Below are 27,363 nucleotides of genomic sequence, written 5' to 3' on the forward strand. Positions count from 1 at the left end.
AGTTAAGTATCCATTGGGCCCTCAGTCAGTTCGGACACCAAAGTTCCGGTGTAACATCCAACACGACGGAATTTGTGCTTATCGTCCTTTTCAAAGTCATGTCCAGTCCACTTTCCGTGATTCTTGTACTTGGCGACATATTGCACGTTGACTCCTCCAGCAAGAGCAACAGTTCCTGCTAGACCGAAAGTTGGAATAGTTGTGTCAGAATCAGCCAAAATCCAAATGTATTTAGACGCGGTTTGTGTACAACTAATTTCTGCATAATAGTCCCCATCGTGTTTGTAATATCTAAATTAATTTCACATTATTAGATGAGCGGCAAATGAGGTGTATTACCTGATGTCTGCATCGAAAACCCCGGTCACCTTCAAATCTTTCAATTTGCGGAAGCCTGTAAAACTACTTTGTCAAATGAAATTCGGAAGTTCTCCTCACTTTTCTTTGAACGGTCATGCGACTCATTGGAGTAATCGTCGTTATCAAAATAAACCGCATTTCCAGACGATGGGTATGGAGCTGGAGCAGCTACGTAAGTATTGTCGGCGGCTGGCTGAAAGATTAAATCTTAATTTTTGTTATCAGGTAAAGTTTCGAAAGTTATCATCTCAGCCAAGACACTAGCTTACCCCGTATCCATTTGCAGCCACCATAGCGATGAACGCCGTCGAAAGTAGGAAGAAAGCCATGATGTTGAATTCAAGGTGATTGAATATACTGGGGCGAGCCTTTTTATACAGGTCTGCATGTTTTAATTCAATGCATTTTGTTCTTGTTCTCAAAACATCTCACAAAATCGAGATGACAAATCAATCACAACGTCAAAAATACGTGTAACTTCCTTATCTGACTCACTTCCTTTTCAATTTTTTGACAAGATTAAATTTTGAGAGCGCCAAAAACAAAAAATGGTATAAAAAGGCAGCACCCGAGCATAACATCATTGCCATCGTTCAATCTTCATTTCGAAGATGTTCGTTCTTCTAACTCTTGCCCTTGTCTGTGCTGCAGCAGCTTCCTCAGGTTATGGAGCTCCGACCTATAACCAACCGGCCCCAACATATAGAGGTTCGGCCCCATCTTATGGAAGTTATGGCTCTTACTCTTCTGAATCTAGTAGCAGCAGCGAAGAACACCATAGAAGACGTTGCAAGAAGCTGAAAGATTTGGATATCGACACTGCTCTCAAATCGCGCGCTCGTGATGCCAAATTCTCGTAAGTTAAAATGAAGATAAAAAGCGAACTTCAACAAAAATATACATTTCCAGCCCATTGGAGAGAAAAGGAAAGCATTACACCAAAATCAGTTGTCCAAATGATGGCAAAAAATATGCATTGCTCGGAGACAAGACTGGTGCTAAGGTCACTATTGGTTCCGATGATAACAACAACAGTATAGTCTTGGCAGAAGGAGTAAACATTGACTTGGTTGCTAAATGCAATGGAAAACGGTAAGCTAATTATTTTGCCAACAAATACCAAAAATTGTTTTGTAGCACCCATGTCAAATTAGCCAATGGGGACCGAGTAAGAATCAGAAAGGTTGCTTGCGTGCAATTGGATGGAGCAATTACCGCATTCTAATTCTTTTTCAAGTTTTGTATTTGTCAATGAAAAGTTTATAAGCATAAAGTTGATATTAACAAACAGTTTACATAATCGATACTTAAGATCTTTTAATTATTGTTACTCTTTCTTTTAAGAAGTGTTCTTGTCAAGACGCCAGTTGGAGCCTTGAACTTCTCCATTTGCCTTGAAGCAGTTTGAATTCCATTCGGTGTCAAGAACACCTCGTTTTGTGTCTCCAGCTGATGGAGATCCTCCCAGCGATTGATGCAAAGCGGCTGTGCCGTGATACCAAGCCGTTTGTCGACAGCTTCCAGCTGAAAATGATGATGTTTATCAGACTTGCAACGAGCTAGGTTGGGCCGGGCCAAAAAAATTCTTTGTCCGGCTGGTATAGAAAAATTCAAACTTTTCCTTCAAAAACTTTAATGTAATATATTTTTTGGAAACAATTCTATAAAAGCGATTTTTTGTGTTTTCAAGGTTTTTAAGAAACATACTTGAGCCTAAATATGGAAAATTTTAAGAAAAAAACTTATGCAATAAAATTTTAGTGAAAAGAATTCAAAAAATCGAATATGGCCAACAGGACCGGGCGGGGCCGGCGGGCCAAACCAAAATTATACAAGTCTGGTTTTTTTCTCATATAAACTCAAAGAAACGAACACCAACCTTTTCGACGACATTCAAAACATCCGTGATGCACGCCGCCTTGTCATACAGCTGATTACAAGCTGTAAGATAACACACAGATTTTTGAATTTTCTTCTCTAGACGAGAACTTACTTTTGCGTGCTTCCAAAAGCAATACAAGTTGGCTGCATTGGTCAACAGTGGTGCATTGATGGTGCACTTTGTTGTGGTACATCATCATTCCGAGTTTTTCTAAAAACTTTGAAGTAATTGATTTGAAATTTTATTTGTACAACTCACCTCCATCGAGCTGACCGGATAAATACAAAAGCAAGTTCGACTTCTCGTATATTGGGTTTACAGGAGTCCTCAAAACTTCAGCGAAGCGGCAGATGTTCTCTTTCTCGATTTCTTGATAGTTGAACTGATAGTTCAAATCTTGGTTTTGTTGAGTATTCATTCTGAAAAGTCTGAGAAAATTTTTTCTGTACTGGAAAAGCTGAGTTAGGCCGATAAATTCAAAAGTTCAGAAAACCCCCCACTCATTAGTTAATGAGTGCAAATAGTGAGTGGAGAGAGGCGCGAATGTTGCCGTTCGAAATAAACTTGTGAGAAACAAATGGGCAGGTGGTGGTGTTTCATATGGTGACCTTGCTTCAATCATACAAAAAGTATAATAACATTTCGGAAAAGCTGATGGAAGACAGGAGATAAAATACGACTCGAGAGAGTATGCGCGGGATTTCAAACTTATGAAAAAGCTATGTATTTTATTTGGTATGTTTCATACCTTGAAGTATTTAAATAAAACAAAATAGAATAACGGTAATGGAGGATGTTTATTGGCCAGCCAGAAGTATAAAATTGAGTGAAAATAATGGTTTTAACTAATGTTTATTTACTGAGATTCGGGAAGAAGTCGATGGTAAAAGTCCTTCTGTAGGTCGTGGCACCACTCTCGCAATGTTGTTAGCATTTTGTTGGTTGTAACTGCCACATGATATCGTTAGACATGGGAGAACTCCTTTAGCAAGGCTACTCTGCTTGACAGTGAATTGATTAACGTTCAATGGCTGATTCTCAAGGTTCAAAGGATGGTATGCATAATCACGATTGAAAGAAAGCTTTTTGATCAACTCGTCATGGAATCCTCCAAACCCGAAAGTGTGTACAGCGGGATAGATAGACAAGCGAGAAATAACATCGATCTTCGCAGAAGTTCTTCGGATCTAAAAACTTTAACATGAATTCACACGGCTTTCGTCAGTCATACCTCGTCCAAATGCATTCGAACTTCTTTAATGAAATTAATTCTTTGTTCCAGAGTCTGCCATTCTGAAATATCTGGAGTCAGAGTTGTCACTAACCATTACTAGGTACCTTTTCTTTCATCCATCACTTCACAGAACCGAATCATCACTTTTCCCAGATTAGCGCCATGAAAAATGTTGTTGTGATGAATCATTCTTGCTACTTTGTCTGAAGTGTAGATAAGTGACGATTCTTAATCTTCATACCAACTTACAGCCAGAAATTTTGCCGACAAGGTATTGATCCATAAAGTCCCGACTTCCATTTTTCATCAGAGATTGTGCGAAAGAACAGATGTCGATTTCTTCTTTGGTACACCAAACATAACTCATTTTAAAAGAATCTGAAAAAGAAAAATATGAAGAAAAATTTTGGAAATGTGAAACGTCTTTTTTATTGTTGGAAACTGGACAGGAGGAAACGAGGAAGATATGTATATTGTATTTGGTTTGTTCGTTTTTATCGTTTTTATCGTTACGAGAATATACAAAAAAATGAATATTCAAAAGCGAGTGGTTGGCATTTCCATCTCAATCGGGATTTCAGTGCGAACAGAAAATGAAAACGGGGGGAGAAAAGCTTCAAATAGAATGTCATCAGTACCAATTGAAGGACAATAGTAATGAGTTGAAAGTAATTGGCTAGGCAAATATAAAGAATGAAAAGAACACATTTGTCGAAAAAAAAAGAAGAGCTCATCCAAAATCGGGGGAGAGAAATGACACGATAGTACTGGAGAAACACATTATGCGAGAAAAGGGAAGAAAGAAAAGAGTGGGTAGAAAGAAAACGATTGAAGAAGAAAAAAGCCACGAAACCAGATAGATATATGGAACCTAAAATTAGATACCTGGGGCTGAGATTATGGGGGAAACACGCAAGGAGTGGGGGACGTGGGCGAGTTAATAATAAAAAAAGGGGGAATTAATATGTTTGTTTCTCCCTCAATCTAATTCGAGTGTTCCATCGAATTGTAGATGACGCTTCGGTGGGACATGGGCGGTTGAGTTGGAAATTTGGCCCTGGCGCTTACGGGATTGGGTTCCTGCTGAAGTTATAGAGGTGGAAGATGACTGATAAGCCACAAATGCAGATTTTCTCGTGGTTGGTGGAACAGGATCAGGAAGGGAAGGAGTGATCTCCACGACATCATCTTGCCCATAGACAGGAGGAGATGGGCATTCTTTAGTCTCTTTCTGTTCTTCCAGTGCCAATCTCGCTTGTTGTTTCCGAGCATTATACTGAAATCATTAAAGTGTTGGTGAGAACATCTCATATTAGTTACAAACCTCATCCACCTTCCTCTCGGTCATCTTGATTATATGTCGCCAGTTGTAAACATGACCAAATACTGAAAATATGAATTTGAATGATACAAATTTTATGAATCCTAGATTTCTGTGTCAAAAAATGTATCTATCTATTTCGAGAAATGACCCCTACTCACTCTTTGTCCTGGAGTCCATGATTCTGAGAAGATGACCAAGTTGCTCATATGTCCAACCGTTATGGAATTCGTTGTTGTGGATAATATACGCAGCCATTGTTTCTAAATTTCAGAATGTTAGCGGCTGAGTTTATGTATAGTTTGATATTTTGAAGTTTCTAACCTGGATCAATTGCTCCAAACAAGTATATATCGAGACAATCCGATTTGACTGAATACCGAAGTCCAAAAGCATACTCACAGAGGCTCTTATTGTGGTCAGTGCAGAACGACATGATCTCTCTCAAAACCTTCAAAAAATGGAGGAGTAGAAGCCAGAGTAGAATAGGGAAAGAGTAAAAACGAGGAAGAAGGAGAGAAGTAAAAGTGAAAGTGTCGTGTCATAATCTCTGTTTATGGTACTTCACGGAGAAGGCAGAGGTTGACTTTTTGCACAGGTATATGGTCCATAAAAAGACGCCAAAAATAAAAAGAGCGGGTTCAGTCAGAGCTAACACACAAATAATGGAGTACGAAAAGGGGGGAGGAAGAGGAGTAGAAGGAGGAAAAGGGAGAAAACAATAAGGGGTGGACGTGATGATTATTGATGATGAGAAGTATCTGAAAAGTTTCAGTGCATTGTTGAACTGATAGGAATAGTTCAAATATCGGTTGGGTTGAAAATTCATTCTGAAACATAAAAAAAGTTCTTCGTACTGAAAAGAGTAAAATGGCCGAAAATTCAAAATTTTAGAAATCCCACTCATTGGTGTGTAGAGTGCAAATGGTGAACGGGGGAGGAGAGCGAATGTTGCCGGTCACAAGAAACTTGTGAAAAACAAATGGGCAGGTGGTGCTGTTTCATATGGTGACCTTGCTTCAATCATACAAATAGTATAATAATATTTCGAAAGAGCTGATGGAGGACAGAGATACAATACGACTCAAGAGAGTATGCGCAAGATTTCAAATTTATGAATATGATAAGTATTCTTTTTTTCCAAAATTTCCGATTTTTGAATTATTCTCGTGTTAATTAAAAATAATTTGTGCGGAATCAAAAGAAATTGCTGTAAAATCAACGAGAACGGTGCCAAAACGTCACACCAGTGTCAAAATTTACAGAATTTTCAGTTTTTGCTGCATATTTGTTGGATTTTGACTATTAAAAACTTGAAAAACTGAGATTTTCGAAATTTTCGATTTTTTCAAAAAGAATTATTCGAAATATATCCGAGTTCCGGAATTTCCAAAAAAATTCGGAAAAGTTTAGATTTTCCAAATTTCCGAAACTTTTATTTCCGCACATCACTGGTTGCAACTGCCACATGATATCGTAAGACATGAGAGAACTCTTGTAGCAAGGTTACTCTGGTTGATTCAATGGTTGATTATCATGGTTCTTAGGATGGTGTGCATAATCGACACGATTGAAAGCAAGTTTTTTGGTCAGCTCATCGGGAAAAAGGAGTAGAGCAAGGAAACTAGGAAAAAACTATAAGGAGTGGACGTGATGATTATTGATGATGTGAACTATCTGGAAAGTCTCAGTGCATATTTTAATAATGGAATGAAACGTGTTGGTACAAATGTAAATAGTAGGCAAACATAGTGAAGAAAGAGAAAAAACACAAGAAATGGTTTTCACACGATTAAAATGATGACGAAAGAAGGTTTTCAAGAGTATAAAATGGTTTGATAGCGAGAAAATTCTGTATTTTTCGAGTATTTCTAGCATTATTTAGGAGTGCGGAGAGAAGAACGGCGAATCAAAGGAATAAAGATTGGGAACCATCGCGTCGTTCACATTCTCGCCCCTTATATTTCGGCTTCCCAGAAATGTTCATGGGATTTTTTTAGATTTTCCATGATAACTTTATATGAAAAATCCGAAAAACTGGAAATATGAAAAAATCCTAAAGAATGGGGTTTGAAAATTGATATTACTGTACCGGGTTCTATCTTTGTAACTAATTTGAATTGCTTATATCTGCATATTGCATATGACCGCTTATCATCAATCGCCACCCGACAAACGTTTAGAAGAGATATGATGAAACTGTCTCCTTTTTTCCATGTCAGAGAAACAATATCTATCCGGGAATTCCTTCAGTTTTTCCCTAGATAACAAACATTTTCTGAACTCAATAGTCTATAGTTTGAACTTCATTCAAAACAAGCAATAGATAGTCTCACAATTACAACATTCATAATGAAAAGTGCCATGGTGATATTTACCAGAATGCGTCACCACTCGCGCCCTACGCCGTTCTACACATGCCATTCTCTATCGCTCCCCAGCCTCATAGTTTCTCACCCCATTCCCTCCTCACAAATTGGACGCCACCTCTCGTGACAGTAGTTTTTATACACTTTTTTTGTATGTTCTAATGAAAATGTAGTTATTCGAGCTGTGAAAGACAATTTCATTCCGTTTTTTTTGCTGGAAAGGGCTGAATACATTTATTCTGAAATTTTTAATCAAGTTGTGTACATTTCTACTTTTTTCTTTTTATGACCTTCTCCTTTCTCTCTCCTACAATTCAATTTTCCCTCTTTTTATTACAGATTTCTCGATAAATCTCTTATATCAAGGTTGTCTGCAATGTCTCTCCTCCAACATTTCAATCTTTATCACGGTGATTGGATGAAAAAAAGAGAGGAGCTGAATGAGCTATTCGAATCGCGTCCGCCTTTCCCGTTCACAGTTTATCCGGAGGATGAGATCATCTATGGTCAACCATTCATCATCGATAGTTTGTGAGTTTATAAGTAATTGTTGGGTTTTGGGAAAATGAAAAAAAATTATACTCATCAATGTCCGGGCCTGGTAGCGAAAAATGGCAAATTTTGACTATCATTCAGAAATAGAAGAAACTTGGAAAAATCGTCAAAATTGTTCACATTTTCGATGAAAAATTGAAAAGTTTTGAAAAAATTTTTTTTGAAAAAACAAAATTTTGAAAAAAAAGTCCCCTTTTTGAAGCCAGACTTTTGGGCGTTTCCAGCCTTACCGGGCTGGGCCGGGCCTTGAAAACATCAATTAACTGAACATCTGATCAAAACCAATGACTACCTTGTTACTTGGCAATTAATGTCATATATGTATTTGAAAAAAATTTCACATAAATTGGGTAGAGTATCAATTTGAGTTTTTGCAACACTTGAACACTTTTTTTTAAAGTTCATATTCAGGATAATAAAACAATGATAAGCAACGCATCATAACAGAGCGGTGTCAATTAGTCATACATATGTCGATCTATTGAAAACCCTTGTATCAGTATAATTTAGTTATCATGTGTTTGATCTTCAGTAAATTTAGATGCAAAAAAAAACAATTTTAAAAAATCAAAAGAATATTCAAGCGCAATGCAATTCTCTTCTTTCCTCTTCTTCATATTCTCTTCTTCATAAGCCCGTCCGTTTTTTTCAGTGTTCATGAAATCACCACACGTATCCCATCTACAAACAAAGTGGTTCCAGTGATTGACTATTATCTTGAAACGTAAGTAGTACGTTTCATAATACGTCTTTTTTTTTCAGAAAATGAATTTCAGCTTTGGATACGAAATCAAATTTCCCGAGACGTTTGCTATCTGCTTTACCTTCAATCCATTGTTCTTCTACCCAGCTGAATTGCTCTATCTCCATGAACTCGACTCTTATGAAACTCCTCTCCCCAACCCGTTCACCATCGTTCTTTGAAGCTACATATCCATTGTTCTACAGTATTTTTTCATCTTCTGGGGACTTTTCAATAGCCATATTTTATACCGAAATCCCCCTCAAACAGGCCTTCTTTCGAAACGTTGTTTATACCATGACTATTTCTTGATTCAGAATCAAAATGAATTATTTTGCGTTCTTTGCCAATATTTTTCTTCCAAATATTATAAAATCAGTTGTTTGCATATACATAACATGAGAAAAGTAACACATGTCATAGATTAGAGCAAAGCGGTTGGCAATCAGATAACAAGGAAGAGCTGTACGCACCAGAGATTTTTGGAGCCCCTTGCAGTGCATTGTCTCTCAAATCGTTCAAGCACTGTACGTTCACTAAATACGTACGACGCCTAATTACTCTGTTGTGACGTGTCCAAAAAGGAAAGGGTGAAGTCGATGCACCTGAAAGGGGGACATCGGGATACTTTATCTGATCGTCTTTGGCTCTATTGCGCTCATCCCTATTATAATTAGCGTTTCTGTCGTCAATAGATACATCCGACAAAGGCACGGTAACTAATCCTTCGCCGAGCCATCTGTCGCAGAAGGCGCAACAATACACATCTCCACGCAACTGTCTGTGTGCCCCTATATCCACACTCTTCTCGTTTATAGTACTTTTACATACATTCGAAAAGTTTCCTTCCCTACGTAGTTTTGCAAAGTTATCATCTGAAATATAGTCAAAGACAAATCACAACATTTGTGTGCGTAGTGCGTTTATTATTATACCAGTGCAAGTATGGAATATATGTAATATGAAAACAACACGGAAAAAAATGGTCTGAGATAGGAAAATTGGCAATATAAGAATGCAATATAAGAATTATGACATACGAAAGAGTTGAGATAAGTTTGGAAATTAGCGGGACAAAATATTTACAATAATATTGCTCAATGACACATATGCGCTTTGAAACAGAAATAATACAGGGTTGGAAAGAAGGAGGAAAGGATGCTTACAATATTATAAAAATTAGGTGGGAGGGTACAACAGGAAATAAATAGGGATAATTGTTATTGGCGCAGCGTACTAGAAGACTACGAGTCGTGGGGGATCAGTGATGTTTGCGCGATCTTCTCTGATCATCTCAATGCGTCGTCTGCGGAGTTTATCAAATTCATTTTCAATGGCAGGCTCTTTGTGGTGGGTGCGCTTTTGAGCAGCAGTGGGATTGCGGAAATCATAGGCAGTTTGTTCCGCCTGGCGCATCAAGAATAACGCGGCTTTGTCTTCACCCTGAAAAAGAAAGACTGATTTGATATTTTTTGTTTCCAATGGTAGCTTACAAAAGTGATCTGGGCTCTGATACTGATCATGAAATCCTCTCTTGTCTTTTTGACAATTTCTCCGTTTGTGTAATCTTTCTGAACTTGTTCAATAATGTGATTCTGAAAATGTTCCAAATTATTATCTGTCAAAACACACTGTTCTAGAGCAACTCACATAATCACTTATAGGATACGAATTCAGCAGCTTGTCAACCAAGTGAATTAGTTGATATGGCCTATTATTTCTATGCGCCGGATCATTGGCTCGAACCACATCCTTGAATATTTGACTGCTTTGCAGCTCCATATACCCTTTTTCTTCGGAATACAATCCCATAAAAAGCTCCATAAGCTTTTCGATTTGTGGTGCGACCCGATTCCTGCAAATACTCAGATGAAGCTCAGTAATCTGACATTCTTGATACTCACTTGTAAGCCGTTAGATTTCTTTTCTTGTCGAACCCGATATGGACCATGAGGCATTTCTCGTTTTCCTCTTTTTGCTTGATCGCACCGATTGGATTGATGACCAAAGTGCAGTATGCAGCAGTCCCATCAAGCGTTGGGAAGATGAGGTATTTCTTGGTGAATATGTCCGGGGTCTCCACGAAGTTGAACACTTCTTCGAACCCTGCTTCTATCTGAAATTCAAGTTCGTTTTAGAAAAACGTTTCAAAATACGGGACCAACATCTGAATAGGGCGCTTTACACCGTTGATTGATTCCGCATGTGTTGAGATTGAAGCAGAGCGTCTCATCTTTGCTGTAAAACGAATCATTTTTCAAGCAAACCGGGGTTGTCCACCTACTTTACATCAACTTGGTCTCTGTAGAGTTCTACAAGACGGTATTCAAGAAGACGTTGAAACATCTCTGGAGTCGTGCCGAATCCTCCTTCGAAATCATGGCTGAGGAGACGAAAATCGCCAACTGTGACTGTAAAAATTGAAGTTGGTAGACACACTAGATTCACTCTAGCTATAAAAACATAATAGGTAAATAGTAATCAGGATGTCAAGAACACAGAAAAGCAGCAAAAGCTAAGAAACTGGATAATGACCGAAATCTGGATTACAGTAGTAAAGGGAAAGTTAGTTTTCTAAAAGGCAAATTTTGATAGTTGGAATCCTATTGAGTTTCGATGCCAAGAATGTATATATTATGCTATCGCAATAAACATAAAGCTGACTAATGCGCAGAGGTCATGCCTACTACCGTCAAATCTGTTATAGAGGCGCACCTTACGATGTTCGCAGCGGTATATCTCGGTTTTCAGAAAAAATATCACAAAGCTACTAATTGACCAAATAGCTTAATGCACATAGAATATTTCTTTAGTGGAAAACATTTTTATATCTTTAAAAACAACTGAGATAATATGCTTCAAACTTCTGCTTGCGGGTGCACCTCTATTATAGGTTTTACGGTATGTATGTGGGGATTGAAAGCTAAAAAACATATTCGGAAACAAGTCTGCAAAAGTTAATAGTCGGAAATCTGAAGATTGATGTGGAACGAGAGTTAGAAGGGCGTTGATGAACGGATAAGAAATCAGAAGCAGTGGCAGCGGAGGCAAGAGCAAAAACTGAATTTCAATGTGGTGAAATGACAAAATCCGTACAAATCAGTGAATGTTGTTGAAGATGACACGCATCAGATGAAGAAAGAAAGTTTTCAAAAAGTTCAAAAATTCATATGAATCAAACCGGAAAGCCCGGGGAAGGAGATAATTTTCTTGAAGCCATGTCCGAAAATTCTAGCCTCAAATTGTCTTTTGAGGCCTGAAAAACTGAAAATTGCTCCTGGTCGTGCATTTTGATGATAAGAATTTCTATATGATAAGCATTTCTATTGATAGTTAATAAAAAGCTGCAAGACAAGGTGGCAATTTTTGGTATTTTGAGGTCTCATAACTTGCTTCATACTAATTTTCAAACCTAGCTCCAGAAGGATTTTGTTTTTTTTCTGGCTTTCAAAATCGATTCATATAAAAAATGCTGAATTTTGAAATACTGGTGAACCCCTTTAAGAGTGTGTGAAGGAAAAACGTACTGATAGGAAATGTTAACCAAAAATAAACCGGAAGTTCACTACCAAAGTGCGAAAATCGTTCCAGAAATTATAGATCGTGGAATTTACAGCATGGTTAACAAACTGAAAGTAGAAATGAAGGTTTACACAGGTCAGCAGAACTGACTGGAATTAAATCAGAACGCCATCGCTGATGGCGACGAAGTTCGGATGTTGTGAGAAATATGATAACAATCTATGGAGAGACCAAGTGCAAAGTTGAGAATAATCCACAGCGTTCGTAGAAAACAGTGAATTTCCATTCGGGCTTGATTTGCTTGAGGAGATGCTAAAACATCTTCTGCTCTCCGCTGAGTACACAGGGAGCACAGCGGTCAAAGATGATTGGAATATCCTAAGTACCAGTTGAAAAAGAAAAGATTTTCCATTTTGAAGACGAGTAGAATGTGATTGACACTTAGAAGAACACGAAAAAGAAAACTAACATAAGTAACGAAGCAGACTAGAAACGTGAGGGTGAGAAGGTGTGGAGAGGTGCGAGAAAAGATATAGGAAGAAAGAAAAAACGTGGATTCACTCGGAGAAGACAAAGGAGGAAATGGCAGCCATCTGGCGGAAAGATTCTTTCCCCACTAGTGACAGGACCTAAGGGAGATCTTTTCTAGTCTTTGCAAGCCCTCATGTACTGTCAATATACAACTCAACGGTGTTTTACATCGCTCCAAATCTACTGACGTCGCTCCCAAATAAGTTCCCCCTTCTTACAACTACCCCTGAACTACCCCTGAACTTACTGGGACTCTTCATGGGTCCAGCAATATTGCTTCCGTTTTCATATTCAACTTCACGCAACACGAGATCTTTGATCGAACTCAATAAAGACAGACTCTGAAAAGTGTTTGATTTTTTATGTGTTTCTTATCATTGAGCAAACGTACCTTCCTTTGGTTTCGGGAAATGCTGTAGAGACCGGCCAGCGACGGGGTGTTCACGAGTCTTCGATGGATTTCCTTTTGTTCATCCGTCCATTCTGACAAGTCGGCCATTTTCGACGTGAAGAGAATACAGAGGTCCTGGAAAATATGGAATATAGAGAAGAGATGTGAATTGGGTTAATGTGGGAAGTAATTGTTTTTGGGAACTAAATGAGATGATCGCTCATGTCGAGATGGGCGGAGCATGAGTGTACACAATCTAATGGACCGCTCCTTTTTTGTCTGCATCGTACTTTCTATATACGGTATGCGGACCACCGGGCTCCCACGAGAGGGGTTGAAGGGATACGGAGGGTCGTTGTGCGCTTTGATTAGCCCAGTGTGATTACTTCAGAGAAAATAAAACAGGCGTCACAGAAAAACTGATCATCACAGACACAAAAAAACTGAGGACAATCTCAGAGCTAATTAGGATATGTGAGAAGAGATAGTTTTACAATTGGTTATGGTTGAAAATGCAAAAAATGCACTGAAATCAATCTATATACAAACATTTTTTGGAGTTTGACTCGAAAAACAACTAATGTAAAGAAAAACCACAAGTGAAGATAATCCAGTACCCAAAAAACCCTTACAAGTAGATTATGATAATTTGGATCTCAGTTAAAATGTCGCACTGACAGTTGAATGTTAGTCCTTAGACCCATTATGAACTGTCATTTTACAGTATTTGTTATGAATCTCCGATCTCATGTTGTGAGTTGGTAAGAGGGTTGAGAGAATCGAACAATACGTCATAACCCATCAAGAAAGAAAGATGATGATAATGTCCGAGACATTACTTTCAGCGCTGAAAACACTTACAGCGAATGAATTGGGTATGAATTTATAGAGAAGAGAGATGAAGTAGGGTCCACGATTTAAAAAAGTTTTGAAAAAATAACCAAAAAAGTTATTTACAGATTTAAAAGCAGACAAACGTGTGAAAAGAAAGAAATAGCAAATAATCATCAGTTGTGAAAAAAAAGAGGTGGAGGAATATAGAAAGGGTAATGTATTATACAAATTTTGAGTAGATATCTATGTTGTTGTAAAAGCTTTTCAAAATGTAAAAACAAACTTCCGGAGGGACGACAGAAAATTTTAAGTATAAAAACACAAAAGATTGTGGTACGGAGTTGCTGATAGTCTCGCGATTCACATTTTCATGAGGTGTATAGAACAACAAAGTAGCTTCATTTTTGTAGTTGACATCATAGTTTCAGTATGGGTACTATCTTCAAAATCACTATTCGAATAAATTTCTCCCTCCATGCAATAGGTCGACTTTCTAGACCTATCACTTTAAAGAACTAGAACTCTCTATATGACTTGTTCAAAAAAACTTTTAAATTGCAAAAATGATTCTAAGTTTTCAATCAATCTAAAATATGAATAAATAACACATCATGGGACAGTTGCTAAATGTAAGATCGTTGCACCTTATCAAGTGTTAGCTTTTTCTACCAAAGAACGCCGAAATTTGATATCATCTTGACTGGAATTGTATCCGGAATCGCTATATAGAGTCTTTATAGAGTCTGATGTTTACAAAGTTTCCGTAATATACGTCAATTATAGACAATTCGTAAAATGTTCAGATTGATTAGGTTGGAAAGGATGTCAGGCCACACAAATCGCTGATTGAGAGTTCAGAATTGGAAATCCCACAACACTATTTTTCAAAAAAATGGAGAGCGTTTGTGAAAAGTGAGTTTCGCGTTTTCTAGAATTTATGAATTCGCCAGTCATATGAGACTAAAACTTTTTGTTTCAGAATCCCAAATCAAGAGGACCGAATAACTGTCAAACGAGCTACTGATGGAAAGGTAGCATCGGTGGCTTTTTCGGCTTTTTTGATTGCGAGTTAATTAATTTTCCACCCAAATTTCGCTGAATTTTGCCAATTTTGCCCCAAATATCACGACACCTGACGAAGCTTCTTGGCCAGCGATCCGTTGTCGAGGGGTGAGTAAGCCGGTCTGCAAAGCACCCTATGAAGGTTCGACCCCGCCTGTGGTAAACTAAAATTGAGTAAATCACGTGTATTAAATTTGGATTTTCAGACCAGAATATCTGGATTCTGGAGGGCAGTCAGCAATTTTTGAAAACTGATTTCCAGTATTCGATTGTCTATCGATTCTGCTAGGTCTCGTTGCTGAACTCCAAAGTCAGTCCTGACCATTTTCTAGTAAATAGCTTTTGAATATTCCCTGTTTCCTTTATTTATTAATAAATTATTTCAGAATGGACGTAAAGCCCTTTCCGCTCTTTAGACTGCCCGATCTTCCTCGCAGTCTTGTGTTTAAACAGTTTGAAATCCATGAGCTGTGAGTTTTTTCTTCAATTTCCCAGTAATTTTGTCGATGTTTCAGAGTGACATTGTCTATGAACTTCCGCCGCGTTCGGCGATTTGCGACTGCTTACAAATCTCATGAGGCTGAACTGACCTGGGAATTCAATGACTATTATCGTCGATCAAGAATGACAGCAGGGAGATATACACGTCCATGGAACACATTTATGAGTGTGTTTCTTCATTTCCCCAATATGAAAAAGAAGAAAAGGAACGTGAAATACCACTTTTTGAGTGGTACCTTGAGATCAATAGAACCCATTAAAGTTGTCAATGTTGGTGGAGAGTGGCCATTGCCAATTGAAGCATATGATAAAAAATATGAGTATACAATACTCGGACGGAATGACTTCCATAAAGCAGACCCACGAAGAATCGATATAAAGTTTATGGAAAAGCTGTCAATTCTTTTTGAGGATATATTTCGTGTACGCAAATATAATGTACGGTTGCTGCAAATGAGGGACTTCAATCTTGCTGGCTCGTTCATTTGGAAAACACCGAAAGTATTCGAGAATATCACAATCAGTGATCAGAAAATTAGTTACAAAACCACTCGATTTTTCATGGAAGAACTGAAAGTGAGACACTTGATATTAGATGTCGAAACTACATGTTCCAGAAATAAACCTCTAACCTTGAAGTATCCTCAAATCGACATCAGTAATTGTAACTATGCTACAATTGAAGACGTTATGAACTGTAGTAGTGAGAAACTCTCTATCGAATTCAAATCTGTTATTAGCATGGATCAGCTGGTTGAAGTTGTCAATGTTTGGATCAGTGCAACAAAGTTGAACGGGATGAAGAAGATCAACTTAGAATGGCCAGAACGAAAAAACCAATCAAATGCCACAAACGAGTTTTTTAAAAAGATGGAGGGCGTTGGTGAGAAGTGAGTTTCGCGTTTTCTAGAATTGATGAATTCGCCAGTCATATGAAACTAAAACTTCTTATTTCAGAATCCCAAATGAGACAAACAAAATTACTGTCAAAAGAGCCACTGATGGGGAGATAGCAACGGTGGAATTTAATGGATGTTTCTTCTCAATGACTCTCCAGAAGGCCGACGACGAGGAAGACGAGGAATACGAGGAATACGAGGATGACGAGGAGGATGAGGAGGACGAGGATGACGATGAGGATGAGGAGGACGAGGAGGAAGAGGAGGATTAAAAGGAACAACTCCACGAAGCAGAGGATGATGAAGAGAAAAATAATAATTAATCGTTTTTTGTTTTTTTAATAATAATGCTTTGTTTGTTTTTATTACATTTGAATAAAATTGTATCTGCTATGTCAGATTTTTTGAAAGTGGGGATGTTGATTAAAGTGGAGCCGAGCAGCACACCATTCCACACACCACATTCTGTACCCTGATGACCACTGTCTCTCCCTACAACACACCTTCCTCTGATGTGAGTCTGTCTGTTTGTCTTGATGTCCGCACCAGTTTTACCCTCTTCTTTTTGAAAACGGTGCAAAAAATTCGGTATACTCTGTGCTCACATTAGACTAATTATGTCGATGGGGACGTCAGAGTGGATTCCTCGAAGATTGGTGGATGTTAGTTAGGAACTCAAATTTTCACGTCACAAAATTGCATACTTGTCAAATGAGGGGCCGGCCCCCGGGCCCGGCCCCGCCCGGCCCCTGAAAAGCTTCGGCCCGGGCCCGGCCCCTCAGGCCCCTCTTTTCAGGGATATGGGATTTTTGAGAAAAATTTTCAAATTTTTTCCACAAATTCAATTTTTCATGGGGAAAAATTTCCCAATATACTCGTTTTTTATAGTTTTTTCATCATGATTTAGTATATTTTTCGAAAGATGGGCTGAATTTTTCAGCGAGACGCCTCCGGCAATGGAAAACTTGAAGGTGTAAATAGGTAAAATCTGATTTTTTCCCAGAATAATCTGTGTGTCTTCGGGAGTTCATTTTCATAACGAAAAAATATTAAATTCGGTCGAAACCCCGCTGAGATCGAGCGGCGAAACAGTTTGGGCAATTAAATTAAACAATTAAAAAATGGCGAAAGTAATTATATTATAAAACTTGAAAAAAAATCTTTGAAAATATTCTTTCGATATGAATATGAACTCAGACACACATGCATTATTCTATGAAAAAAATCAAAGTTGAACTTAGTCCAACTTTGCTCAAATTCGAAAAAAATTTTGAAAAAAATTTGAAAAAAAAATTCTCTCCAAAAGAGGGGCCTGAGGGGCCGGGCCGGGCCGGCCATGGCCGGGCCGGGCTTGGGCCGGGCCGGGCCGGGCCTGAAGTTTTGGAAAAAAAGCCCGGCCCGGCCCTTGACAAGTATGCAAAATTGGCCAGTTGGTCCTATTTCTACATGGTTTTCCTGTTGTTGCACCAATTGGTAGCCCGTGAAGTCGTTATCATTTTGTTCAACGATTGGTGGCCGGAGATATTGACCCAACCTGGCTCTTTCTCTACAATCTCTTTTTTCGGTAGACTATTTTATTGTGATCGCGAGGAGGGTCATTTTTTGGTCCGCTCTGGTCCGCTCAAAATGGTTGAGATCGGACAATACGTCATCGGCTAATGTACACACCAACACTTTCCAAATACCCGAGGAGGACCATTTTTTGGTCCGCTGTGTCACTAGTGTCTACTTTCCTCTGGGTTGCCTGTAGCCTCTCGTTTTCTGTGATGTCACTCTGCGTCTCTAAGTGAAAGATCCTTAGTTACCCAACTATCATCCCCCCCCCCTCTCGTCTTTTTGCGATAGCTTTGGTGACAAAACGGTGAGTGTTTGCGTGTGGTGTTGTGAGTGGTTTTGAGTGATTGGAGACACCATTGTCTAATGAACACAAAACACCCTCCATTTTACCCAAACCTACTCGCACCAACGCACCTAACCCACACACCAATCTGTGTGTCCCGATGTCCACCCACATGCGCACCTATAGAATGGAATAACAATCTCAAAATTGTGAACTTAATCCAGTGTTATAACATCTGTTAAAAAGGGGCTTGATTGAGTGTTCTTACATGCGTAAAATATCACTGTCGCCCTGAAAGATTTTAAAAAATCTGAAAAACATTCAAAACTAAATCACAGCAGTTTCTGTGCGGGGTGCATTTATTAGAAATTCAATGTTTGTGATGGTCACAAAATCGAATAGTATATTTGGATGTGAGAAAAATAGACAGCAATAAAATGCTCTCCTATGACACGAAAGAGTTGTGTACCAGAAATAATGGGGATAGATCATCAGGAAAGAAGAAACATGGTTTCAAAATATGAAAAACTCGAACAAACTACAGGGTTGGAAAGAATAGGGAAATGGTACTTACAAAATTATAGATTTTAGGTAGTAGGATACAACTCGTCAGTAAGGCCACAGAAAAAGTAGAAACAGGATAATTGGGATCGATGCATTATAATTAAAGGTTAGAAAAACAATACAAATGATTTCTAGAGCGTGTTAAAAGAAGGAAACATGAGTTGAGATGAGAAAATAAAAGTTAATAACAAGTCAGGTAGAGTTTGAAATGGTCATTGAGAGTATATTAGCAAAACATTTGGCGATCTGGGGAAGGAAAAAATTGAGTGTAGAGCTGTCGGTACTACAGGGTTGTGAAATGTTATTCTAGACATTGAGATATCATTGAGAACAGGCAAGATGAATTATTTTTCGAATAGGCAAGCTACAACGGCGGAATAAGGAGAATTGGAACAAAAATCGATTGGAGAAGCGGGAATTTGGGAATGAAAGTAACATAGAAAGTTAAAACTCAATTCGAAACTGTCTCAATCATCTATTGTAATTACCTCATCAGGTCTAAACCTCTTCAGTTGACGTCTTTCAGCGGCAATTGCTTCTTCTCTTTCCCGTTGGATTCGTTTTTGGCGGGATATCTCTCCAGCTCTTCGGACTGTCTCGAGGAGGTGTTTTCTCGACTTATCCTCTCCCTGAAAATCAATTCAATCATTTTCTTTTACATATTTTGAAGTATGTTACTTCTCTGATTGCCATCTCCACAGTGGTCAGCATTTCGATTCGTATTCCATCGATTTGGAGGAGGGCTCTTGGATTGTTCTTGATCTGCTCGAGAATCGCATCCTGAAAGTACGGAATTAGATTTTCCAAGGATCTACAGTTTTAGATAAACTTACGAAATCTTTTAGTGGCTTCTCAGTGATTAGCATCTTCTCCAATAGATGAATCAATTGGAATGGGCGGTCAGTTCGGTGCAGAGTGTCGATGTAGCGGATCTCCTGTTTGATTTGCGATTTGTCCATTCCCAGATATCCTTTTTCGTCTGCATGCAACCCCAAAAACAACTCTAGAAGTTTTTCGATTCGAGGGATGACTCGATCGCTGAAAACACTCAGTTGAAACTCAGTAATATCACATAAGGAATACTCACAGATATCTATACATTTGGTCCTCGTTACCAATATGAACCATAATGCACTTGTCCTGGGAATCCTTTCCGTTTTTTTGCTTGAGTGCTGCTCCCGGATTGATGAGCAGTGTGAAGTAACCAAACAAATCCAAAAAATTGGGGAACAGTAGATATTTCTTTGTGAAGATATCTTCTGTTTCTTCGAAATCGAAGTTCTCCTCAAATTCTTTCTCGACCTGAAATTTCAGCTCATTAAATCATCATCTTCAGAGTGGAAAACACCAACCTTTGCGAAGCGCGGATCGTTGGTTTCCGTGATTGCGCATGTGTTCAATTTGAAACACAGAGTTTCAGATTTGCTGTAAGATTTTTGATTCGTTATGAAAAATGACTTGTCCACTTACTATGTTTCAATTTGCCGTTCGTAGACTTCCACAAGGCGGAAGAGAAGAAGACGTTCAGCCATTTGTTGACTCATGTTGAGTCCTTCTTCGAAATCTTGATGCATGCAGCGGATGTCGGATATTGTTACTGTAAAATTTTTGCATTACGAGATCTTTGAAGTGTTTCGGAGCACAAAGGTGATTCTCCATGTGTTTATTCTTCATCTTTCGGTATCCTTCCGCGCGGGACTACGAGCGAGGGACTTTCACAAGAGATATCTAGAGGTCTAGAAATGAACATATGCTCAAAACTAGAGAACATACTATTTCGAATACGCAGCGTCCATTTCTGCAATTAGAATCCGATAGATTCTGTTAGTTTTTGTGTTATCGCTCGATTTAGTTATGGCTTTAGAAATATTATTTAACCCAAGTTAACTACAGTCACCGTACTCCCTAACACTTACGTATTCCCTTGTATGGTTGAGCAATGTTGGTTCCGGAGGCGCTTTGGTAATCATGCATCACAAACTCAGCAACTGCGTGCAACAACGAGGGATTCTGAAAAAATATTTGATTTTTTAAATGTATTTCTCTTTTTAGGCAAACATACGTTCTCATCCTTGCGGACGGCGTCATAGAGACTTGCAAGTCCCGGTGTTCCCGCGAGTCTTTTTATGATCTCTTTTTCAACATCCTTGTAGCTCCTATCAATTGGCATTTTTGTTGTAAGAGGGTGAAGTTTCTGAAAACAGGAAATGATAAGAAAGAAAAGAATAACTGGGTTAATGTGAGATATATATGTGTTCAAGATCAAAAGAAAGAACTTTTATGAAGAAAAAGTGGAGAGGAAGCAGTTGTGGACCGTTCTAATCGGAGGGCCCCTCGCTTTTGTCTGAGTTTCGCTTCTAATCATATTCTCTCGCCACGAGTCTCCTCCTCGTAGACCACCCAAGAAGAAAAATGCGGAGTGTCGTACTGCGCTTTTCTTTGCCTGCGTATCTACTCTCTGAGCATTCTATGTTTTTGGCCGAGTATCGAACAGACAGATGATGTTTTGAAATATGGAAATTTAAAAAACGTGTCATAAATAAAACAGTGTATGTTGCATGCTTGTCAAATGACGGGACGGCCCGCCGCCCCGGCCCGTCAGCCCCGTGTTGTCAGGGATATACAACTCAGTACAACTTCAATCAAATTTAAAAAAAAAATTGAAAAAAAAAATAAAATAAAAATCCCTCCGAAAAGGCAGGCCTGACGGGCCGGGACGAGCTGGCCCGGCCCTTGACAAGTATGGTATATTGTTTGAGGACCAGTGTCTACAAAATAAAAAATGGAATACTCAAATAGCAGACAAATGATCACGCTAGAGACAAAAAAAAGAGAAATCCAAAAATTCGAAAAGGCATTTCGAGTATTCCAGAGGGATAAACTGAAACAACGACGTCAGAAGAGTCAGAAAGACTCAATCCGGTGAGTGAAATATTCTGGAAAAAGTAGGAATGGAAGAATCTCATATCATGCTAAAGTCATTTACTTGATTAATGGGAAAAATCAGAAAAAGTGAAGAACAGTACGTGCGGTAAAATGAACGTAAGAAAAAAATTGTCAATCGTAATAGTAGGCCGTTTTCATTTTTTGTCATCTATGCGTCATCCCGCTCTTATTCACTGTCAGTGTAAAACTTTTCAATACAAAAGAAACAACATTTCGTCTGAGCGGTCTCCCTGTCGTAAGAACATGATGAAAAAGATTGCATTTTTTGAACCTGTGGGAAAAATGGAAGAGTGAAAAAAAGAAAAGGAAGGAAATCCTCAAAATTTGATCATTGCTCTTTGAGCAGGGAGCGGTAAATTAGGGGGTGTGGAATGTAAAACGGAAAGACAAAGTAAAACGGAAAGACAAAAATGAGAAATGTTTCCGAATTTTACGTAAAATAATACACATATTCGCGATTCGGATTAACTAATTCAAAGGGTTTTAAAAAGAGAGCTCCACAATTTCGAATGAGAAAACAAAAAAAAAGGAAAACAGAATAAATTATGTTTCATTGACCTCTTACATATAAAAATTGAGTAAAACATCAATTTAATATCGACCCAAGCGTGTACTCATGTACTCATTAGACAATCATGTTTGTTATGCGGAAATGTCATGATATAGCAAAGACACGGGTGAAAAAAGAGAGTTCAATTGTTTGATGGCACGTCTCCTGAAATGTTGTGAATAGTATAGCACGTTATCATCTGCACATCAAAACAACACACCTTTCCACTCACAGGTCTGTGTGTCCCAATTTCCACCCCACCGGCGAACCAGCTTAACTCCCTTCTCTTTAAATAGGGAACTAATCATTGAGTATGACACGTTGATAGAAACAGATAGAAAACATGTTAATTGCCGTATCAGGTAGAATGGATAAAAAATCTAATGGAGAGTTGAGTTGAATTTTATCACACCTGTATCAAACTTCGGTCAATGTTTCACTAAAAATTTTCTTTTTTTTTCTGAGCTATTCTGAAATTAAAATAAAAACAACAATTTGTGGGCGGAACTCAAAAACATTTCTCTTTTTGCCTTCTCAGTTTTCGTGATTTCACACCCCATAATAAATCGCTCCTTGCTCGAAGTGTAAAGGTCGTATTTCGAGGATTTCCTTCTTCTTCTTCTTCTTTTTTCACTTTTCCCTTTTCTCACAGATTCAGAAGAATGCAATCATTTTTAGTCACTTTCGTACCACACAGAGACGGCACCAACAAAATTATTTGAAATTTTTTAAATGAAACAATTTACAATGACATTGAATAAGAGCAGAACAACGGATATGTGACAAAGAATGAAAACGGTTGTCTATTTTAAACTTTATGATAAAATATATTGTTGTCTCCGAATTTGCATAAAACTCGTAAACATTACGTTTCTTTCTTTTTGCTCAGTTTTACTTTTCACAGGTCATAATTAGTTATAATCCGCATCAAGCAGACTGCTAACCTTTCGGATATTTTCGACTCTTTTTGCAAGACTCCACAAGAGATCAAAAGACGCGTTACGACATTGAAAATGTTTTCCTATTCTTTCTCCGAGAGACCATTTTTTTCAAAAAAATAAAATGTCTGTTTTCAATAACTCCCTTTCTTATAATATTATCATCATCGCTACAAATAATCGATAGGCAAAGCAAGTACCAATGAGTACACGAGATTGGCTGATGAAACAGTCAAGGAAATTATTACAGACGCAGAAGCTGAAAGAAGAGAGACTTCGAGAACAACTGAAAGGCCGACGGTAACAGAAAATTTTGGTTTGGCAGCGGGCAACAAAATAGTATTACAAAAGAGAGGTCGAGAAGAAAAAGCGCCATAGGGCAAAGACAACGGAAGAAGTTACATCAATGCGCATAATGTTCCTTGAATTTACAGTTGAAACTGTGGCAAAATTTTTTTGAAGACTACCACCAATTTTTTGCGGACTACCACTCAACTGTTTGTGCGGCATCTTCTCGTATCGATATGATCTGAAAGTGTTTTTTTCTGAGAGGCTTCCTTATTCGGGAAGATCGTACAGAATTTTTATATCAAGTTTTAAGAAATGTTTGTATGGATTGTTTTAAGGGCAGTTTCTATCACAAGTGTTGCATTGACTAGCCTCCAGTGTAGTTTTCCTCTTAATTCTACGTTTCAAAAACGGTTCAAAGAATTTGGTATGCCATGTACTCAGTATGCTTATACCTTTGAGAAAAATTATTCCCCACTTGATATTTCATAAAGATGTTTTTCGTTTTTCCGAAAGTTATAATCTGAAAAATATTCGAAGTCAAATCACAGCATTTTTGTGCAAAGTGCACTCATTAATTTATCAATTCATATTTTCTGAATATAAAATATGCTCGGGTGAGGAAAGGAAAACAGTTGGAAAAAAACAATTGGAATTTTGTTTTCCTTTCGAATATCATTAGAAATTAAAACAATTTCAAAATGTAAAAACAGTCACTCAAATAAACTACAGGGTTGGAAAGAACCGGTACGTGTCTCCTGATGACCACCCTTGTTCCCATATATGAAATTTTTTTTAAATTTTTTCTGGTTAAAAATGTGAAAGTTACCTATGTGAGGTTGCTCCTGTGTGTGAAAAAAGTGACCCAGGCTGCTCCACGAGCCAGTTATAAAACCAACAGAAAAAGAAAAAACAATTCTATCAGAGGGAATCGAACCCCAGACCCTCTGATTACTATTCCCGCACTCTACCACTGAACCATTCAACCGATGATTGTTGAAGGTTTGAAACTTCAAGTTAATTGAATCTGGCGAAAATCTCAAAAAATCAACTGTGACCGCGAGTTCACGGGGAAAATATCTTCAATTTTTCAGACCTAAATTTCTCGAACTGTGAGGGTCCATAGCAAAAACAACAAAAAAAGATGAATTAATAACGTGTTTTCAGCTTTCCAATGATATAGTTCTCGGTCTGTGTGTCCCGATGTCCACCCCACATGCGCATCGATAGAATGAAGTAACAATCTAAAACATTGGTTGTTTAATTGAGTGTACTCACATGAGTAAGAAATATTTTTCGTCATTTTCATGAAAATTGAGAAAAATCTGAAATGCAGTCAAAGTTAGATCACAACAGTTGTGTGGGATGCATTTATTAAAATATCAATGTTTTTGAAACATACAAAACCAAAGAGTATACTCGGATAGAAGAACAGACAGAAATGAAATACTGCCCAATGACACGAAAAAGTTGTGTACCAGAAATAATGGGGATAGATCATCAGGAAACAAATTGACATGGTTTCAAGATATGAAAAACAGACTTGAATAAACTACAGGATTGGAAAAAAGATAGATGGGATACTTACAATATTACAAAAATTGTGTGGAAGGGTACAACTGATCATTAAGGACACAGAAAAAGTAGAAACAAGCTAATTGGAATTGATGGAGTGTAGTCGAAGATTAGAAAAACAAAATAAATGATAATTAGAATGTATTAAGGGAAGAAAACATGATTTGAGGTAAGAAAATAAATGTTAATAACAATTGAGGTAGAGTTTGGAATGGTCATTGAGATTAGATTTTCAGAATAGTTGGCGGGGTGGGGAATAAGACGATTGAGTGTAGAGCTGTGGGTAATTCATGGGTTTTACATGTCATTCTGGACATTGAGATATCATTGAGAACAGGCAAGATGAATTATTTTTCGAATAGGCAAACTACAACGGCGGAATAAGGAGAATTGGAACAAAAATCGATTGGAGAAGCGGGAATTTGGGAATGAAAGTAACATACAAAGTTAAAACTCAATTTGAAACTGTCTCAATCATCTATTGTAATTACCTCATCAGGTCTAAACCTCTTCAGTTGACGTCTTTCAGCGGCAATTGCTTCTTCTCTTTCCCGTTGGATTCGTTTTTGGCGGGATATCTCTCCAGCTCTTCGGACTGTCTCGAGGAGGTGTTTTCTCGACTTATCCTCTCCCTGAAAATCAATTCAATCATTTTCTTTTACATATTTTAAAGTATGTTACCTCTCTGATCGCTAATTCCACAGTGGTCAGCATTTCGATTCGTATTCCATCAATTTGATGGAGGGTTCGGGGATTTTTCTTGATTTCTTCAAGAATGGCTTCCTGAAAATGTAGTGATTTTTATTTTCCTGAGATCCACAATTTAAAAAAAACTTACAAAATCGTTTAGTGGTTTTTCCGTTACCAGGAACTTCTCCAATAGATGGATCACTTGGTACGGGCGGTCAGTTCGGTGCAGAGTGTCGAAGTAGCGGATCTCCTGTTTGATTTGCGATTTGTCCATTCCCAGATATCCTTTTTCGTCTGCATGCAGCCCCAAAAACAAGTCTAGAAGTTTTTCGATTCGAGGGATGACTCGATCGCTGAAAACACTCAGTTGAAACTCAGTAATATCACATAAGGAATACTCACAGATATCTATACATTTGGTCCTCGTTACCAATATGAACCATAATGGACTTGTCCTGGGAATCCTTTCCGTTTTTTTGCTTGAGTGCTGCTCCCGGATTGATGACCAGTGTGACGTAGCCAAACAAATCCAAAAAATTCGGGAAGATCAGATATTTCTTTGTGAAGATATCTTCTGTTTCTTCGAAATCGAAGTTTTCCTCAAATTCAGTTTCGACCTGAAACTTCAACTCATTAAAGCATAATCTTCAGAGTGGAAAACACTAACCTTTGCGAAGCGCGGATCGTTGGTTTCCGTGATTGAGCATGTGTTCAATTTGAAACACAGAGTTTCAGCTTTGCTGTAAAATTTTTGATTTTTAATGAAAAATAATTTTTCCACTTACTATGTTTCGATTTGGCGTTCGTAGACTTCCACAAGGCGGAAGAGAAGAAGACGTTCAGCCATCTGTTGACTCATGTTGAGTCCTTCTTCAAAATCTTGATGCATGCAGCGGATGTCGGATATTGTTACTGTAAAATTTTTAGATTGCGATATTTTTGAAGTGTTTCTGAGCACAATGGTGATTCTCCATTTGTATATTCTTCATCTTTCATGTTGATTCTCCATTTGAATATTCTTCATCTTTCCGGTATCCGTAAGTGTTTCTAAACACACAGGTGACATTTCTTGTGTGTATCACTTACCCCACGGTACCGGCCCCCGCGTGACCACTGGCGAGAGACTTTCACTAGCGATATCTACAGATCTAGAAATGAACTTATGCTCCAAACTATACAAAAAACTATTTTGACTACGCAGTGTCCATTTCTACTATCAAAATCCATTAGCTTCTGTTAATTTTTAAGTTTTGCTAGGACTAGGTACATGCTAAATCAAGTTGATTAGAACAGCCTATGCAGGACTTGACGATGTTCATAAGTCATTTGAATCCTTTTCTCAAGACAGTATAAGGCATATAGGGGAACCTAATTGTGGCTTTGAAAATAGTATTTAACCCGAGCTTGCTATAGTTAAAGTACTTCCAAATACTTACGTATTCCCTCGTATGGTTGAGCAATGTTGGTTCCGGAGGCGCTTTTGTAATCATGCATCACAAACTCGGCAACTGCGTGCAACAACGAGGGATTCTGAAAAAATATTTGATTTTTAAAATGTATTTCTCTTTTTAGGCAAACATACGTTCTCATCCTTGCGGACGGCGTCATAGAGACTTGCAAGTCCCGGTGTTCCCGCGAGTCTTTTTATGATTTCTTTTTCCACATCCGTGTAGCTCCTATCAATTGGCATTTTTGATGTAAGAGATTGAAGCTTCTGAAAGAGGAAATAATGAGAAAGAAAAGAATAACAGGGTTAATGTGAGATATAT

The 27,363-nt window shown here is 38.1% G+C and overlaps 10 protein-coding genes across 10 annotated transcripts; 3 read left to right on the forward strand and 7 right to left on the reverse strand.

The window, feature by feature from the left end:
* Positions 1 to 2: 2 nt before the first annotated feature.
* GCK72_025133 (uncharacterized protein) lies at positions 3 to 689 on the reverse strand (the record flags this gene model as incomplete). Its single annotated transcript, XM_003098473.2, has 4 exons — positions 3 to 291; positions 340 to 394; positions 439 to 553; positions 630 to 689. 4 exons carry the CDS (start codon positions 687 to 689, stop codon positions 3 to 5), a joined length of 519 nt encoding a protein of 172 aa, XP_003098521.2.
* A 282-nt stretch (positions 690 to 971) lies between these two features.
* GCK72_025134 (uncharacterized protein) lies at positions 972 to 1,585 on the forward strand (the record flags this gene model as incomplete). Its single annotated transcript, XM_003098406.2, has 3 exons — positions 972 to 1,216; positions 1,270 to 1,452; positions 1,498 to 1,585. 3 exons carry the CDS (start codon positions 972 to 974, stop codon positions 1,583 to 1,585), a joined length of 516 nt encoding a protein of 171 aa, XP_003098454.2.
* Positions 1,586 to 1,677: 92 nt separating this feature from the next.
* Positions 1,678 to 2,660, reverse strand: GCK72_025135 (uncharacterized protein; the record flags this gene model as incomplete). The annotated part of the gene is made up of 4 exons (XM_003098446.2): positions 1,678 to 1,884; positions 2,240 to 2,301; positions 2,354 to 2,452; positions 2,501 to 2,660. The coding sequence occupies 4 exons, from the start codon at positions 2,658 to 2,660 to the stop codon at positions 1,678 to 1,680; spliced, it is 528 nt and encodes a 175-aa protein (XP_003098494.2).
* A 427-nt stretch (positions 2,661 to 3,087) lies between these two features.
* Positions 3,088 to 3,843, reverse strand: GCK72_025136 (uncharacterized protein; the record flags this gene model as incomplete). Its single annotated transcript, XM_003098443.2, has 4 exons — positions 3,088 to 3,429; positions 3,474 to 3,535; positions 3,581 to 3,679; positions 3,726 to 3,843. The coding sequence occupies 4 exons, from the start codon at positions 3,841 to 3,843 to the stop codon at positions 3,088 to 3,090; spliced, it is 621 nt and encodes a 206-aa protein (XP_003098491.2).
* Positions 3,844 to 4,455: 612 nt separating this feature from the next.
* On the reverse strand, positions 4,456 to 5,233 carry GCK72_025137 (uncharacterized protein; the record flags this gene model as incomplete). The annotated part of the gene is made up of 4 exons (XM_003098431.2): positions 4,456 to 4,752; positions 4,801 to 4,862; positions 4,959 to 5,060; positions 5,122 to 5,233. The coding sequence occupies 4 exons, from the start codon at positions 5,231 to 5,233 to the stop codon at positions 4,456 to 4,458; spliced, it is 573 nt and encodes a 190-aa protein (XP_003098479.2).
* Positions 5,234 to 7,542: 2,309 nt separating this feature from the next.
* Positions 7,543 to 8,645, forward strand: GCK72_025138 (uncharacterized protein; the record flags this gene model as incomplete). Its single annotated transcript, XM_003098483.2, has 3 exons — positions 7,543 to 7,697; positions 8,374 to 8,445; positions 8,498 to 8,645. The coding sequence occupies 3 exons, from the start codon at positions 7,543 to 7,545 to the stop codon at positions 8,643 to 8,645; spliced, it is 375 nt and encodes a 124-aa protein (XP_003098531.2).
* Positions 8,646 to 9,699: 1,054 nt separating this feature from the next.
* GCK72_025139 (uncharacterized protein) lies at positions 9,700 to 13,015 on the reverse strand (the record flags this gene model as incomplete). Its single annotated transcript, XM_053736211.1, has 8 exons — positions 9,700 to 9,906; positions 9,957 to 10,058; positions 10,114 to 10,318; positions 10,368 to 10,579; positions 10,629 to 10,701; positions 10,748 to 10,874; positions 12,764 to 12,857; positions 12,908 to 13,015. The coding sequence occupies 8 exons, from the start codon at positions 13,013 to 13,015 to the stop codon at positions 9,700 to 9,702; spliced, it is 1,128 nt and encodes a 375-aa protein (XP_053579777.1).
* Positions 13,016 to 15,190: 2,175 nt separating this feature from the next.
* GCK72_025140 (uncharacterized protein) lies at positions 15,191 to 16,475 on the forward strand (the record flags this gene model as incomplete). The annotated part of the gene is made up of 3 exons (XM_003098472.2): positions 15,191 to 15,273; positions 15,319 to 16,194; positions 16,262 to 16,475. 3 exons carry the CDS (start codon positions 15,191 to 15,193, stop codon positions 16,473 to 16,475), a joined length of 1,173 nt encoding a protein of 390 aa, XP_003098520.2.
* A 2,599-nt stretch (positions 16,476 to 19,074) lies between these two features.
* On the reverse strand, positions 19,075 to 20,777 carry GCK72_025141 (uncharacterized protein; the record flags this gene model as incomplete). The annotated part of the gene is made up of 8 exons (XM_003098453.2): positions 19,075 to 19,236; positions 19,286 to 19,387; positions 19,441 to 19,645; positions 19,695 to 19,909; positions 19,960 to 20,032; positions 20,078 to 20,204; positions 20,524 to 20,617; positions 20,670 to 20,777. The coding sequence occupies 8 exons, from the start codon at positions 20,775 to 20,777 to the stop codon at positions 19,075 to 19,077; spliced, it is 1,086 nt and encodes a 361-aa protein (XP_003098501.2).
* Positions 20,778 to 25,374: 4,597 nt separating this feature from the next.
* GCK72_025142 (uncharacterized protein) lies at positions 25,375 to 27,284 on the reverse strand (the record flags this gene model as incomplete). Its single annotated transcript, XM_003098463.2, has 8 exons — positions 25,375 to 25,536; positions 25,586 to 25,687; positions 25,743 to 25,947; positions 25,997 to 26,211; positions 26,262 to 26,334; positions 26,380 to 26,506; positions 27,031 to 27,124; positions 27,177 to 27,284. 8 exons carry the CDS (start codon positions 27,282 to 27,284, stop codon positions 25,375 to 25,377), a joined length of 1,086 nt encoding a protein of 361 aa, XP_003098511.2.
* Between the last annotated feature and the right edge of the window lie 79 nt (positions 27,285 to 27,363).

The sequence above is a fragment of the Caenorhabditis remanei genome, chromosome X (assembly GCF_010183535.1).
Source record: "Caenorhabditis remanei strain PX506 chromosome X, whole genome shotgun sequence".
Taxonomy (NCBI): domain Eukaryota; kingdom Metazoa; phylum Nematoda; class Chromadorea; order Rhabditida; family Rhabditidae; genus Caenorhabditis; species Caenorhabditis remanei.